At 36.4% G+C, this 16,131-nt stretch overlaps 2 protein-coding genes across 4 annotated transcripts; both read left to right on the plus strand.

Moving 5' to 3' along the window:
• Positions 1–18: 18 nt before the first annotated feature.
• Positions 19–8,140, plus strand: LOC107549524 (solute carrier family 17 member 9-like). The gene is made up of 13 exons (XM_016230646.1): positions 19–937; positions 1,707–1,904; positions 1,989–2,128; positions 3,205–3,304; positions 4,935–5,059; positions 5,451–5,547; positions 5,794–5,890; positions 6,126–6,213; positions 6,589–6,623; positions 6,762–6,877; positions 7,035–7,090; positions 7,183–7,212; positions 7,863–8,140. Exons 1-13 carry the CDS (start codon positions 807–809, stop codon positions 8,036–8,038), a joined length of 1,389 nt encoding a protein of 462 aa, XP_016086132.1. The 5' UTR covers positions 19–806; the 3' UTR covers positions 8,039–8,140.
• Positions 8,141–8,647: 507 nt separating this feature from the next.
• Positions 8,648–15,372, plus strand: LOC107549528 (dnaJ homolog subfamily C member 5-like). 3 transcript variants are annotated; one of them, XM_016230676.1, is made up of 6 exons: positions 10,229–10,336; positions 10,465–10,567; positions 11,963–12,094; positions 13,710–13,923; positions 14,874–15,045; positions 15,156–15,372. In XM_016230676.1, the coding sequence occupies exons 3-6, from the start codon at positions 11,985–11,987 to the stop codon at positions 15,266–15,268; spliced, it is 609 nt and encodes a 202-aa protein (XP_016086162.1). In that variant the 5' UTR covers positions 10,229–10,336; positions 10,465–10,567; positions 11,963–11,984; the 3' UTR covers positions 15,269–15,372. The 3 variants fall into 3 exon arrangements, with proteins under 3 accessions (XP_016086153.1, XP_016086146.1, XP_016086162.1); XM_016230667.1 differs by lacking the exons at positions 10,229–10,336; positions 10,465–10,567 and adding an exon at positions 8,648–8,771 and having other exon boundaries at positions 11,937–12,094; XM_016230660.1 differs by lacking the exons at positions 10,229–10,336; positions 10,465–10,567 and adding an exon at positions 8,648–8,771.
• The last annotated feature ends 759 nt before the right edge of the window (positions 15,373–16,131 follow it).

Raw genomic sequence — 16,131 nt, forward strand, 5'->3', positions numbered from 1 at the left:
AATTTTTACTTTAATCTACCATTTACTATGCTGGTAGCCTATTTTCTGAAGAACATGGAATATTCCTATGATACTGTTTTTGCTAATTTTCAGTCTGTCATATCATATGTGTTTTGTGATTTTATTTTATTCCAACCTCTTCACTGGTTTCACATACAGTAGTATGTCCTTCATGCTAGGCTGTTTTTAGGGAAATATCAGCTCCTGGATGGAAAGAAAAAGACTGATATAATATAACTAATCTTTATCATGGATCCAACAACTACATTTTTTATTTATGAGAAGCTACAGATGCTGGTAATGTGGAGTAAACAATGTTGAGTTTTAGACCTTCATTATATAAGCTATTTTAAGTACAAAACAAATATTGTCATTACAGACTTAAAGCCTTATGTTTATGTCTCAGTTTTGTTCACATTTTGTACTGCTTGTTTGGGATAAAGTTGATTTCACAGTAGGTTTTGTTTACTGGAGGTTTTTTTTGTAAGGCTGCTTCTCCAGATTTCATAGAGAACACAGAGATTTAATACAGAATGATGTTGCAAGATTACACGTTTTCCTACTGCGGTCTTGCGTCACCAATTGTACAAAAATTGCTACATTCCTACCTATTAATCACCTTCAATCCTTAAAAAGAAATGCAGACCAGGACGAGTTGCTCTTCAAACATTTATTGTTGGTGTGGCGGCGTGTAGGTGTGTTTACACCTCCTATTTGTTACTGCTCGCCCTATAAATCCAGTAGTAAACGTTCCTCTTTGGCACAGAACCGGCTCTCAGTGTCTAGTTTTTACTCAGTTGGATATAATGGCAGCTGAGCAAGAATCAGACCGCTTCAAACCACCTGTGGACTCTGTGAAAACACCTTTCGGAAATGTGTGTGATACGTTCGGGTTAAAGATAACGCAAATTAACGACAAGACAACAGTATGGCCAAGGTGTGAGGAAACTTGTTTATTAAATGAGATTAAAAACATTACTAAATGTCATAGTGTATTTGTGCATCAGTTGCATTAACAATAGTTTCTGTTGTGAACTACACAGGAGCGAGTTAATCATTCTCCTATAATCGGCGGTAGTTGTCAATGGGCAGTGAAATTCACATCGCTGTCCTCCATCCACCTTTCTTTAGTTTTGCTTCCTGGCAATAGTGGCATAGATATCGTCTACTTTGTATCTTCGTTCCTTGATAGTTATACATACACACCATTGCACTGGTAATTGGTTAGCCTACTGATGCCTCCGTGCGACTGTATTTACTGACTGTATTTACTGTCTGCTGACTAATCAAATTCTGAGGTTACAGAATGGCTGTTTTAAAACACTCTGCTCCGATACCATGGTACATGAATATAGACATTCAACAGACAGTTTCGCTTCCTGGCAATAGATGCATATAAATCATCTACTTTGTCTCTGCAGTCCCCTGATACGTTTTTGGTGAATGAGTCCTAACTTTAAAGAGAAATAAATAAATACATACATTTTGTTAATCAGATAGACTGGATGTTTTACAGGTCTTTTGAAAGCGTTGAATTTCAGAAATGACTGAAGATTTTGTATAAGTATCCCATGCCATCAATTGGATATCTTCCTGATTTATTTTCCATTTGTAACTCATTGTCCGCAGAGTGAGGCACCTAAAATGTGCTGTGCTCTGGGCCACCAGACTGAACTGTTGTAATTGTAATGTCCCACCTGCTGCAGGCCACTGGCCCGGACATGGACCCTGATGCTTCTGTTAGTCACATGTCTTCTCTACTGGTTACGGATGGCCATGCCAATCTGTGCTGTCACCATGGCAAAAGAATTTGGATGGAGCAAAACCGAGACTGGCATAGTGCTGGGTGCTTTTTTCTGGGGTTACTGTTTTACCCAGGTACTAGGTGGCCATGCCAGCGATAGGTGAGTGTTTTTGGGAAGCGCCCAGGTTGTAGATCAGTTCTAGAAAGTGGTAGACGCTGATGATGATGAACATAGTTTTTACAGGATAGGAGGAGAGCGAGTACTGCTGCTGTCCACCTCCTCCTGGGCCGTGATGACAGCTATTACCCCGCTTCTGGCCAACATTGGACTCCGACCTCTTGTTACCATGACAATGACCAGGTTTCTACTGGGGGTAATGCAGGGTGAGAGCATTATGAGGGACAGTTGAGGAGTAAAGGGAGAAAACTGTAAAAAGAATGAGAGGAAATTAGACAGAAAATTTCTTTACCTCAAAAAGGGAACAGAAAAATGTAATAAAGAGTCTTAGAAATCTATCTACATGTTTGAACTAGAAATTTCCACCAGCAAGTCTATGAAATTGGATGCTGGGGGGCATTGGCTGTAATTACCAGGGTGGGTCTAAGTTAGTTTGGTAGTTTAATCAGAATCGGCTCTCCCTGACTAATTTCAGTAGTACACATTTTTTACATTCACTTTTATTTTTTTCTGCCCATTATGGAAGCCTATTTGGTACATGATAATTATGACATCATAAATTGAAATTATGAAAAAAAGTTGAAAATGTGGCATAAAATTCATAATGTCGTCATAAAAAGTGACAGAAAGTAATAATTATGAGATTAAAAAGTTAAAATTATGAAAAAATATATAATTGTAAGCATGTATAATTTCAATTTCGACTGTATGTCATGAATACTAATTTTATATAAATTTTTATAAACTTTTTCTCAATTATGACTTAGTATGCCATTTCAACTTTGATAATTTTGACTGGCATAATTTTGACTTTAATGAATACCTGTCAGCCAATCAAAATCAAGAATTCCAACAGACTATGGAATAATATAATTTAAACTTTTTATCTTAATTATGACTTAATATGTGATAATTTAATGTGATAATCTCTTTATGTTTCATAATTATAACATTAATCTGATCATTTTTATCTCATTGAGGGCAGTCGTGGCCTAATGGTTAGAGAGTCGCACTTGTAACCCAAAGGTCGCGTAATATGATTTGTATCCCAATATTGACTTTTTATCGCATAATTATAGTATCTCATCATTGTGACTTAGTATTTTAGTACTTTTTTTGTCATACTTATGATTTTTTTGTTCTGAAAGCATTTTTTTCTTATGTGGCAGAAATGGGTTTCCATGGGCCCCTTAAAGGCAAAAAGTAATTCAAAGTGAGCATAATTGTTATTGCATATCAAGGAGTAATTCTCAGAAGAACATGATTGTGAGTTTGTTTTTAGGGGTTCACTACCCTTCTCTTGTCAGTATCTGTGCTCAGCGTGTGGTGGAGGGAGAGAGAGGTTTTTTGATGAGCACACTGGCCTGTGGGTGCTACCTAGGGTAAGAATAATACCCAGCTAAGAATAATACCAAGTTTTCCCAATCATTCTATTTTTATTCATATTTTAATTTATTTATATGAAGTATGAAATAAAACTGATTCACTTAGTTTTTACAGGATAGGAGGAGAGCGAGTACTGCTGCTGTCCACCTCCTCCTGGGCCGTGATGACAGCTATTACCCCGCTTCTGGCCAACATTGGACTCCGACCTCTTGTTACCATGACAATGACCAGGTTTCTACTGGGGGTAATGCAGGGTGAGAGCATTATGAGGGACAGTTGAGGAGTAAAGGGAGAAAACTGTAAAAAGAATGAGAGGAAATTAGACAGAAAATTTCTTTACCTCAAAAAGGGAACAGAAAAATGTAATAAAGAGTCTTAGAAATCTATCTACATGTTTGAACTAGAAATTTCCACCAGCAAGTCTATGAAATTGGATGCTGGGGGGCATTGGCTGTAATTACCAGGGTGGGTCTAAGTTAGTTTGGTAGTTTAATCAGAATCGGCTCTCCCTGACTAATTTCAGTAGTACACATTTTTTACATTCACTTTTATTTTTTTCTGCCCATTATGGAAGCCTATTTGGTACATGATAATTATGACATCATAAATTGAAATTATGAAAAAAAGTTGAAAATGTGGCATAAAATTCATAATGTCGTCATAAAAAGTGACAGAAAGTAATAATTATGAGATTAAAAAGTTAAAATTATGAAAAAATATATAATTGTAAGCATGTATAATTTCAATTTCGACTGTATGTCATGAATACAAATTTTATATAAATTTTTATAAACTTTTTCTCAATTATGACTTAGTATGCCATTTCAACTTTGATAATTTTGACTGGCATAATTTTGACTTTAATGAATACCTGTCAGCCAATCAAAATCAAGAATTCCAACAGACTATGGAATAATATAATTTAAACTTTTTATCTTAATTATGACTTAATATGTGATAATTTAATGTGATAATCTCTTTATGTTTCATAATTATAACATTAATCTGATCATTTTTATCTCATTGAGGGCAGTCGTGGCCTAATGGTTAGAGAGTCGCACTTGTAACCCAAAGGTCGCGTAATATGATTTGTATCCCAATATTGACTTTTTATCGCATAATTATAGTATCTCATCATTGTGACTTAGTATTTTAGTACTTTTTTTGTCATACTTATGATTTTTTTGTTCTGAAAGCATTTTTTTCTTATGTGGCAGAAATGGGTTTCCATGGGCCCCTTAAAGGCAAAAAGTAATTCAAAGTGAGCATAATTGTTATTGCATATCAAGGAGTAATTCTCAGAAGAACATGATTGTGAGTTTGTTTTTAGGGGTTCACTACCCTTCTCTTGTCAGTATCTGTGCTCAGCGTGTGGTGGAGGGAGAGAGAGGTTTTTTGATGAGCACACTGGCCTGTGGGTGCTACCTAGGGTAAGAATAATACCCAGCTAAGAATAATACCAAGTTTTCCCAATCATTCTATTTTTATTCATATTTTAATTTATTTATTTGAAGTATGAAATAAAACTGATTCACTCTTTTATGCAAGCACCTCTGGAATTACATCCCTTAATGTAGTGTTCCACACTATTCATGATTTTGTAAGTGAGGTGTCTTTCTCTCTTAGGATGCTGCTGGTTGGAGGTGTGGGTTCCCTGATGATGGACTGGTTTGGATGGGGGAGTGTGTTTTATGGAGCTGGTCTCCTTGCTGTTTGCTGGACCTGTTGTGTATGGAAATGTCTTCTGCAAGGTACTTAAAATGTACTTATCTTTATACGATCCTTTACATGTTTAATTTAAATAGCATTGTTCTCAAGATTTTGTGCTCTTTCTTGATTGAGTGCTGTTTTATTGCTCTGAAGGGCAGTATTTGTATAATTAAGTCTCCTAGAGAAGTCGCAGTGAATCAGAAACAATCAGTATTTGTGTTTGCCATAGCAACTGTGTGGATAAAATAACTGGATTTATTATTTTTTTTGCCAGTGTTATTTTACATCACCCATTTTTAAAAATCTGACTCACCTTGCAGCACCACAGAATAAGAGATTCCTGTACTGAGGTCCCTGCTATATCTTAATCATCTCACGCTGGTATTCAGAAATCGGGTTTATATCCCTACAGAGTTTGTTTGTTTGTCACAGGTCCAGTTTTCTCCCTCGACCCACTGTGGAGCCGTAGTTCTGCTTCTGAATCCTCCAGAATCAATTGGCTGTATCTCCTCAGAGAGCCTAGTGTCTGGTGAGGTTCAAAACATTTTCATGTCCCTCATTTTACTCTCTGTTTTCACTCATTTCATTGCCATGTTTGGTTTTCCATTTTGAGTTTTGTCATTTTCCCTCACAGTTTCCAATTTTTTAGGACATCTATTCTCTTATAGAATGTATGTTGATTTTACAAACTCAAATAAACTTAAACCTTCAATCTTTTAAAAGATGTGTGAGTATTAATGCAGAGTTGCTTACTGCATGTGTGTGTGTGTTTTAGGGCTATGATCATTGCTCATCTCTGCTTTGGTAGCACGTATTTCACCCTCATGTCATGGCTACCAACATTCTTCAAAGACATGTTTCCTCATGCCAAGGTACCTCAGCCATCGCACATTAATTGACTTCAATGGTTATTTCTCGTTATTTGTTAATATGTTAGTTACAATGTCTAACTCTATATTAATAAACGAAATGTTCAATCATAAGATGGTGAATGAGGTTTTGTGCACGCAAACAGGCTAGAGGAAGTTCATGAGGTTTTGATGGGTTTTGTTCTGGTTGTTTGATGTTGTCATTTGTTAAAGCATTCTCTATTTTGTTTGATGACAGGATTGGGTGTTTAATGTGATCCCCTGGTTTGTGGCTTTACCCACTTCACTGTTTGGAGGCTCTATCTCTGATCATCTCATTATGCAAGGTGAACAAATCCAACGCACTCTGATGGGAATTCATAACTATTTTGTTTTCGCGAATTGGTGGGTAGTTTGTATGAATTTCTGCATTTCATTTGTACATTTTCATACAATCTGCTTATTCCACACTGACAATTAGGTTTAGGGATGGACCTTCTTGCTTACTTTTTCTAAAAAACAAAAACAAAAAAAAACATTTTCATACAAATCAAAACATATGAATTCATACCAAATTGCCACCTCTAATTGCATTTTCTCATGAGATGACATTTCTCTTTGTCTTAACCTGGCAGTTACCCTGTAACCTTGATGTTTCTGTGAATAATCATAACAAAATATCTTGCCGTAAATAGTCACATTTATATTCATCTTTATTTCAGGCTGCGGGACAGCATCTGTAAGGAAACTGATGCAGGTAACAAAACATAAGCTATGAACTTTACTCTGCCCTGATATTCTGTACAATTACATTAACATAAGAATTCATATAATGCATCAAAATATATAATCTGTATTGTGTTTGTGTGTGTCTGTTTGAAACATGCTTGTGTAGTTCTGTGCAATGGGATTAGCCAGTGTGTTCATCTTCCTTCTCTGTAAGACGGACAGCTTTATCCATGCGGTTGCTTGTGTGTCTCTGGCTGTTGGGCTGTCCACATTTAATAATAGGTTAGAATGAACTGTCATATCCAAAACATGATTTTACAGCATTGATTACTCTGTATACAGTCTATTAGATCTTTCATACTCAAATATAAATGTGTAGAAGATTTAGCCAATCAACATAGCTAACATTATATAGAGAAACCTGTGTGTGTATTTTCAGTGGGGTGTCTGTGAATGTGCATGACCAGGCACCATCATGTGCAGGAGCCCTGTTTGGTGAGTCTACCTCTTGCTTGTAAAAATTAATTATTTTATTTCATTAAAACACAATGAGTATTGTTCTAAATATGTTGCTCTCTTTCTTGCAGGGGTTATGAACACATGTTCTGCTTTTACTGGTGGGTTTATAATCCTTTTTCTGTAATGTAACCAATTACATGTATGCAGACTATACAGTCCACTGGACATTAATATACTTGTAGAAGGAGTATTTAAATAGTTTAGTCAAATTAAAACTCAAAACATAATTATAAATATATGACAAAATAATTATGACAATTATAACTGACTTTTAATTTCATAACTCGCTGTCAGACATATTGTCAATTTTGACTTTATATGAGAATAATTTATTTCATATCATAATTTAGACTTTATCTCATAATTATGATTTAGTATGTAATAGTTTTGACTTTTTCTTGTAATAATTTAGAATTTTATCTCATAATTACAACTCTTAATTTATAGTCTGGACTTTTCATCTCATAATTAATAAGTAGAATTTGACTTTTTATCTTAGAAGTATGACTTACTCATTTAAAATGTTTGTCATAATTTACACTTGATCTCATAATTATAACTTTAACAGACTTAGTATGTCATAATTTAAACTTTTTCTCATAATTTAGACTATTCGGCAAAATGTTATTCAAGTCCTGTGCAGTTACTTATATCTAACATCTCACCACATTTGTACTGTTTAATTCCTGTTTATATATTGCTCTTCTTCTTTCCCCATATCTTATTCTCTTTGTACTGTATTTCACAGGTTTGCTGTTGGTATACTTGTCTGGCTACATGATTGAGATCACAGGTTCCTGGGTGAATGTGTTCTCAATCCTGGCTCTGGTGAACGTCATTGGTGTCACTGTATTCATAGCGCTGGGTGAAGCAAAGCGAGTTGATCAGCTGGATCAGCCTCAGATCATCTCAACATCATGTTGAAAACAAATTCTTCCTTTCAGAGATATTGGGGTTTCGTTCATTTGTCATTTGTAACAAATGGATTGAAATTCCTCAAAACTTTTATATGTATTTTATATAATGTTTTAGAGTATATATATTTATTCATTTAAATGTGTATTAGCAGGGCTGGTTGAAAATTATGTAATGAAACATGTTTTATGTTTTGTATAACAAATATTTATCTAAAATGTAAAGTATATGAAACAGTAGGACAATTGTCATTCAACTAATATGATTAGAATAATAAAACTGTCTCAGTCTTAAGTGTTTCTGATCAGTGATCAATGAGCTCTTGTGTAGCCTCCAAATTATTAGATGCAAGTTCTTTCACTCACCAGAAGGTGGCGACAGATTCACAAATCAATATGAAACATAAAGGGTCATTGCAAACAGAAAATCTAAAATGAGTTAATTACCATTCTTTAAACACACATAACATTAGGTAATATAAAGGTTACTATTTTGTCTTCTTGGCCATATCCTCTCGATGACAGTGTAATAAGAGCCTTTTCATCCAGTGAAACGGGCCTAGTTCTTCAGGGGGTGATGCGCACGTCGCTGTGGTGATGTCACGGGTGGGCGGAGCCGAGCGATATCTGCTGCATCTGGTACACTTACGTTATCGCGCGGTTCCCGGGGATGCAACCACAAATTTAACATCGGTTCCTTTAACGCACTGAAATTAAATCACGACGTCAGGGCCGACAAAACGGTAAGCGGTGCATGCGTTGAAACCACGGCAAAAAAAATAGTTTGCCTGCTCTCCTGATTTATCATGGGCTTGGGTGAATTGGTTTTATGTGGTGTAACGGGAGCGCGAGCTAACAGGCCAGAGAATATGGATGCTGGAGCGCAAAGCAAACCAAAGCACCGGGGCCCTTCCTAGTGATGCAGAAGCGAAGCAAGTCAGAGATTAACTGTAAAACCTTTCCTTCTGGTGGAGTAATCTACTGCAGTAACTGACACAGTAGATCGCAATCTGCATTATGAAGGGCTGACAAAAATTTCCGTTTGTTGCTCAGATTCGCATCAGCAAACCGCCCCTCCTCAACTTTATAATATGAATGAATGAATCATGTGTGTATTTTCTCTTGTTGACATATAGAGATAGAGACGCCGTAGTACGGACACACAGTGCGACATTTCGTGTTATAAAAACGAGCGCTCTTTCATGCAGACAGAATAGCGCAGCTGCGTGTCGAGCTGTAAACGGTAGGGATGGGAATCGTGCCTTACCCTTACCCGGGGGTCCTGTTGCCAAGTAATAAAATAATTTAAGATTTCAACAGAACAGATATAGTCGTGTTTACACATTTTAATCACATTTCACAGACTTTTATGCAGTGGAATGATTTCACAGAATTAAATAAATGCAGAGGAATGATTGGCCCTAGACATATTTTTTTAAATATACAGTTGATTTATTTTATAAAATACTACTAAACAGCACGTTTCCGTTTGAACAACCAGTTATTCAGATGTAAGTTTCAATCTTTCGTTTGAGAATCGCACTATAGCTGGTCTCGCTGGCCTATATTTTTTGGGGTGAGTGAATAAAAGAACCAACTCAAACGAGTCATTCGTCCAGGAATCGATTGAGTCGGTTCTTTTAAAGAATATAACAATTCGCGTTTACGAACAGCTAACGAAACTCTTCCTATAATTCCAGTTTACTGGCTTTGTTGCAAAAATCTTATGAGCTGTCAACCCAGACACCATGTTGGGGATCATGGGTGGGTCTGTTTGAAAGTGTCATGGAACGACGTGAAGCTGAATGCAGCCAAGCCATTTCTTCAGCTCGAGAATCCTCTCGATGCTTCTGGAAAATGTGCATCCATAACGCGTAACATTTGTAATACTAAGGATTTTTATCATCATTTTATCCTATATAGATGCTTATCATTAACGCTTACAGTGAACAGCGTATATGACATATAAAAACCCAAGTTCACAACAGAGTTTGGTGTTTACGGATCAATTATAAATGATGCACAATGCTACATTTAGATTTTTCAAACTAACGTCACACACACAGATGCCCTAATATCTTCTTTGAGGAGTCTCACTCTCTTCCTCAGAAGCCCTGAATGCTAGTCTGAATTATTGGGGTCTGGCAGTGCTGAGTAAACAATCTGAGGTACTACAGTCAGCTGAGGAAAGCTTATTGTGGTGCACAAGATTGATTTGACTAACCCAGGCCTCTCCAGACATGATGAGACAAGCAAGCACATGGAGAGACAGATTAACACTTGCTTTATTCTACTGATATGAAACTGTGTCAGTCTTTGTATTTCATGTTCTCTGGTACACGATAGTACAACTGAAATCTCCAGTATAGACATGACAATATGGATTTCATTGATTCACAAGGTGACACTTGTAAAAATCTGTCATCACCCTGTTAGGTTGTGAATATGGCATCTGCTGGAAACTGAACACTGTGATATCCTGTGGTATCGATTTCTCTTTCTGGGGATCAACACGAAATAATCAGCTGATAGGAAAAGTGTGAGTCAGCTGGTGAATCATGAGTACTGCTTATATGATCACTAGAGAGTGCTAGTTATGTCATCATTACAGTAGTAAAGGATTTGTTGAAAATAACTATTAGTGTGCAGTCAGGCAAGTTGTCATTAGAAACATCTTTGTGATACTGTTCTTGTGTCAACAGCCTGAACATCATGCTATGACAGATAAACAGAAGCAGCATGATATTCATTGTTATTTGGGCCCTATAAAACCTTTATCCCATCTTTAAAAGATCCAGCTGATCTGTTAAGTCTCTACGTTTAAGTATTGATCTGAAATCCAATTAAACTACTAATTATCTTGAGTGGTTTTAGAGTTTAAACCCCAAACTATAATCTGGAGAATATCGGACATGTTCTCTCTGGATGTCTGCTGTTCATCTGATAATGCGTTTTATGTGTCCTCTGGGGTTTTAGAGGCAAATTTATATTCGGTACATATTTATCAACTCCAAGTTTTGATAAACGTTGATGTGAGTAGAAACTGAATGAGATTTTGTTGGTTAGTTTTAATCAGAACAGCAAATTACTTCGAAGTGGAAAAGCTCACCGCTTTGGAATATCTGTTTTCTGCTCAAATCATAGATCTGTGAAATTCAGTTTAAGCTGTTTACTTAAATGTTTTATGAAATAAAACCTTACTTCAGTTTGAGAGTATTCCAACTTTATCCAAATGTATTTTTTATATACAGTATTAGATAATATTATAAATATAATGTTCAAAAAAGTATTTAAAAGCATTTGATTTAATCCTAATTGCCACAGTGACATGCCAGATTGAACGTTTTCAGCGTTGCCTTGTGTGAAAATGCCATTATCTGTGTTGAAGAGTAGACATGTTAGTTGTATAGTTGAAGCAGTCTGTTATCATTCATTACTGAGATTTGACAGCAGCATCTTAACTAAAGCAAAACTGCTCTCTAATATTTTGAACAAAGGACTTTATGCAGTGCAAGGAGAGACTTTCTACATATGCCATGCCATCTGATTTCAATTAGACCCCAGATTGGCCAAACTACATGAAACACAACTGCACGCCACACTGAATGTTAAATTAGTCACACTGTAGAATATGGATTATATAATAAACAAAGAGAACTTAAGTGAACTTATGGTGACTAAACCAAAGCCTGATAAAAAGAGAGAGTGCAAGAAAAGACTAGAAAATAATAATGAGGATCCATTATTACTTTTGATTTATAGTGATGAAGATTATGATGAAGGTCGTTTGTCATTAGGCCAGTGTCCTTGTTTGGAAATATTGCATCATGACGTTCCCTGTTGTTCAAATGAAATGCTTCAATATTCATGCTTTGTATTTTGAAGAGTTTTGTAATATTGCCATGCAGCATGTTGTGTGTTTGTGTGTGTTCAGATTGTTGAGGACCTGATTTGCCATGGCTGAGCAGCAGAGGCAGCGCACTCTCTCCACCTCTGGAGAATCACTCTATCATGTGCTCGGTGTCGACAAACTGGCCACTGTCGATGACATCAAGAAGTCATACAGGTGAGTCTGAGAAGCTCTGTCCTTTCCTCAGCATCCCTGTTCAGCATTCTGCTCTGCTTCTTTTCACTTTTACTGGCTGGAGTCTTTATCAGATGTTTATAGGCTAAATGCAGCACACAGCAATGTGGAACCCTGCAGCTCAATAAAACTAAGTGCATTCAGGGGCCATTTGCCATGCACAGTTTTAGCTACCCTAGGACTACACGAAAGTAATGGATCTCATTATGAAGTGTTTTTTAAAGCGATATCACAGTGTGAGATTTTCATGGTACAGTAACCTGGAAATATCACAGCATTGCTATCATTGTATTATGCATTAATGATATTTCATGACTCTCAATGCCAGTTTTATTTTTGGTATAAGACGCCGTAGTACGGACACACAGTGCGACATTTCGTGTTATAAAAACGAGCGCTCTTTCATGCAGACAGAATAGCGCAGCTGCGTGTCGAGCTGTAAACGGTAGGGATGGGAATCGTGCCTTACCCTTACCCGGGGGTCCTGTTGCCAAGTAATAAAATAATTTAAGATTTCAACAGAACAGATATAGTCGTGTTTACACATTTTAATCACATTTCACAGACTTTTATGCAGTGGAATGATTTCACAGAATTAAATAAATGCAGAGGAATGATTGGCCCTAGACATATTTTTTTAAATATACAGTTGATTTATTTGATAAAATACTACTAAACAGCACGTTTCTTTATCAGATGTTTATAGGCTAAATGCAGCACACAGCAATGTGGAACCCTGCAGCTCAATAAAACTAAGTGCATTCAGGGGCCATTTGCCATGCACAGTTTTAGCTACCCTAGGACTACACGAAAGTAATGGATCTCATTATGAAGTGTTTTTTAAAGCGATATCACAGTGTGAGATTTTCATGGTACAGTAACCTGGAAATATCACAGCATTGCTATCATTGTATTATGCATTAATGATATTTCATGACTCTCAATGCCAGTTTTATTTTTGGTATATTTTGTATATATAAAAATATATATATATTAATAATATTGTCATGCTAAACACATTTTACTGTATATTTAATAAATGTGATATTATTGAAAATAATAACTATGTACATTAAATTTAATTGCATTTAAAAAAATAGTTTTCAAGATTTTTTTTTTCAATTTAGTAAAAATTGCTTCACTAATAAAGAACAAAGATTACACTGTTGTTCTCATTTATTTTATTTTTCAAATTTATTAGAATTTTTAATTTTTTTTGTGACATTGACAGGTCTTTTGGGCTGCATCCATATCAGATATATTGATAGAAATAAAAACACTCCAGTATGCCTGGTTGGTTTGAGAGGTGTCCAAATTTGTGAAATCAGAAACCCATCTTCATATTTTTGTTTCAATGTTACACCAAATTAATAATTTGTTCACAATTAGTTTAGAATAGATATTGAAATTTAAAAAAAAGTAATTCTTATTTATTTTATTTTTATTTTATTAGTATTATTTATTTTGCAACAGTTTATCAGAGTTCATTCCAATAGGATGTATTGATACAAATAATGAAAAAATAATAATAGTATGTCCAAATACCAAAATCCGAAAGCATTTAATGTAGTTTAAGTGCCCTTTTTATCTTTTAAAGGAAATTGGCATTGAAATATCACCCTGACAAGAATCCTGACAACCCTGAGGCAGTTGATAAGTTTAAAGAGATAAACAATGCCCATGCCATTCTTAACGACCCAACAAAGAGAAACATCTATGACAAGTATGGCTCTCTGGGACTGTATGTGGCTGAACAGTTTGGTGAAGAGAATGTCAACACTTACTTTGTCCTGTCCAGCTGGTGGGCCAAGGTAAGACTGTGTTTCTGGCTGGATTTATATGTTTTAATGTAAAGTTTGAGGATTAAACTGATTTATTGCTGTGATGCAAAGCTGAATTTTCATTACTCATTACTCCAGTGTCACACGATCCTTCAGAAATCATTCGAATATGCTGATTTGGTGTTGAAGAAATATTTCTTCTTATCAATGTTTAAAACAATTGTGTTGCTTAATATTTCTGTAAAAACGTTGATACATGTTTTTCAGGATTTATTGATGAATAGACAGTTCAAAATAACAGCATTTATTTGAAATCGAAATGTCTTTACTGTCACATTTGATCAATAATTAATTATTAATTAATGAATAATTAATGCATTCTTCCTGAATAAAAGTATCAATTTTTTCATAAAAGAAAAAAACAAATCTTACTTACCCCTAACTTTTAGACAGTAATCCCCGACAGAAAACTGCTGCTGCGTTCTATTTATGACGTATAGACACAAATTTCAAATGATTTTCAACGGTTGCTTTGTCGTGTCCAGTGTACTAGACGGACTTTAGCTGTTGCGGCGCAGACACGGTGTTACTCAACTATCGAGAAAAAACAAAGCAACCTCAGAGTCCGATCGCAGGCCTTCCGCTCCTTGAGTTCTCTCCAGCGCTGGAAAGCTGATCCGATATTTACACGGGTCCTATTTCTTGCCTTATTGTAAGCCTTCTTTTGTTCCGCAGACGTTTTCCTCTTTTGTTTTTTATCCGTCATCTCTGACTTTCTGTCGCTCGGCTCGGCTAACGTCCGTCCTGTGCACTGAACGCTCTCTCCTCCTTATCACGAGTAGACACGCCCCTTACTGCTGATTGGCTACAAGTTTGTTTTGGTATTCGGCCAGATTCAGTTTTCTACAGCGTTTTTGAAAAAAAAACATACCCCACCTTTAACTCTAATTTGTTGTGTTGCTCTCTGTTTCCCCCTACAGGCTCTGTTTATTTTCTGTGGCCTGGCTACAGGCTGCTACTTCTGCTGTTGCCTGTGCTGTTGTTGTAACTGCTGCTGTGGGAAGTGTAAACCGCGGCCACCTGAGGGACAGGAACAGGAATTCTATGTCTCCCCTGAAGACTTAGAGGCCCAACTGCAGTCTGATGAGAGAGGTTAGATGTGTGTTACATGCCCATAACATGCCACCTTTAAGCAGCTATCCCTATTGTCCTCCAGATTCTTTATGTTTAAACCATTATGTCCTGTTAAAATCTTTCTGCAGAGGGAGGTGGAGGTGAGCCCATCGTGATGCAGCCCACGTCTGCCACAGAAACCACCCAGCTAACTTCTGACGGTTACCAGACTACTTACCACACTGACACCGGCTTCAATTAAATGCCCCACTCTCTTCACCTCCACCCTGGGGATTGTCTCTCACCACTCTGCGTCATCTCTCCAAGAGGAAAAAAAAATTAATGGAAAGAATCCTTCAACTACAATTAAAAAAGCCTGTTTTTGAGAGGAGAAAAGCCGAAAGCTGAATTCTTTAGCGTATCCTGTCCCTTATTCACGCACCACTTCCATCACCCACACAAGAGTTGCGCACATTCGCCTCACCGTACCGTAGCTTATAAAACAAGCTTGAGAAAAAAGATAAAAAAAGATCCTGTCGTTGACCCTGATCTCTTTGTTGCCTTTGGCCTCCGATCTTGCCTTCCACTCGTTCCCTTGCTCCTCCAGCCAGATTTGCTCGTCGTCCTGTGGCATGCACTGTTCCTTGACTTCGTTTTTGGTATATTTATTGACATGAAATGTTTGTTCCCATTTATAAGTACTTGAGTGTGGTTTAAAGTTGACTCTGTGAACTTGCCATAGGTGTTGGAAGACTAGTGCGATTGCGCTGAGAAACAGCAGAAATATATTGCATTTTTAAAATCTCAAATGTTCTGTTCGCATACCTCACTAATATTCCTGGTTTACTGCAGAGTTTGAATCTTCCGTGTCCCTGTAGGCAATTTGATCTGCTTTGTGTCATGAAATTGAGTTCAGTTTTGAAATTAACAGCAACATTCAACGTTAATTGGGTTCTTTGGATTGCTTTGCTTTGTTTATCCATAAGTAGTGTTGTTTTTTGTTTTATTCGAGCTTTTTCAGAGAGAGATACAAATGATGCAATTTCTAATATTTCATTCCTTCCTAGTATTTTGCTCATTTACATCTGGGTGTTGGTGTTCCTGTCTTATTCTGAGAACCATTTG

The sequence above is a fragment of the Sinocyclocheilus grahami genome, unplaced genomic scaffold, assembly GCF_001515645.1.
Source record: "Sinocyclocheilus grahami isolate Dianchi unplaced genomic scaffold, SAMN03320097.WGS_v1.1 scaffold16.1, whole genome shotgun sequence".
Classification (NCBI taxonomy): domain Eukaryota; kingdom Metazoa; phylum Chordata; class Actinopteri; order Cypriniformes; family Cyprinidae; genus Sinocyclocheilus; species Sinocyclocheilus grahami.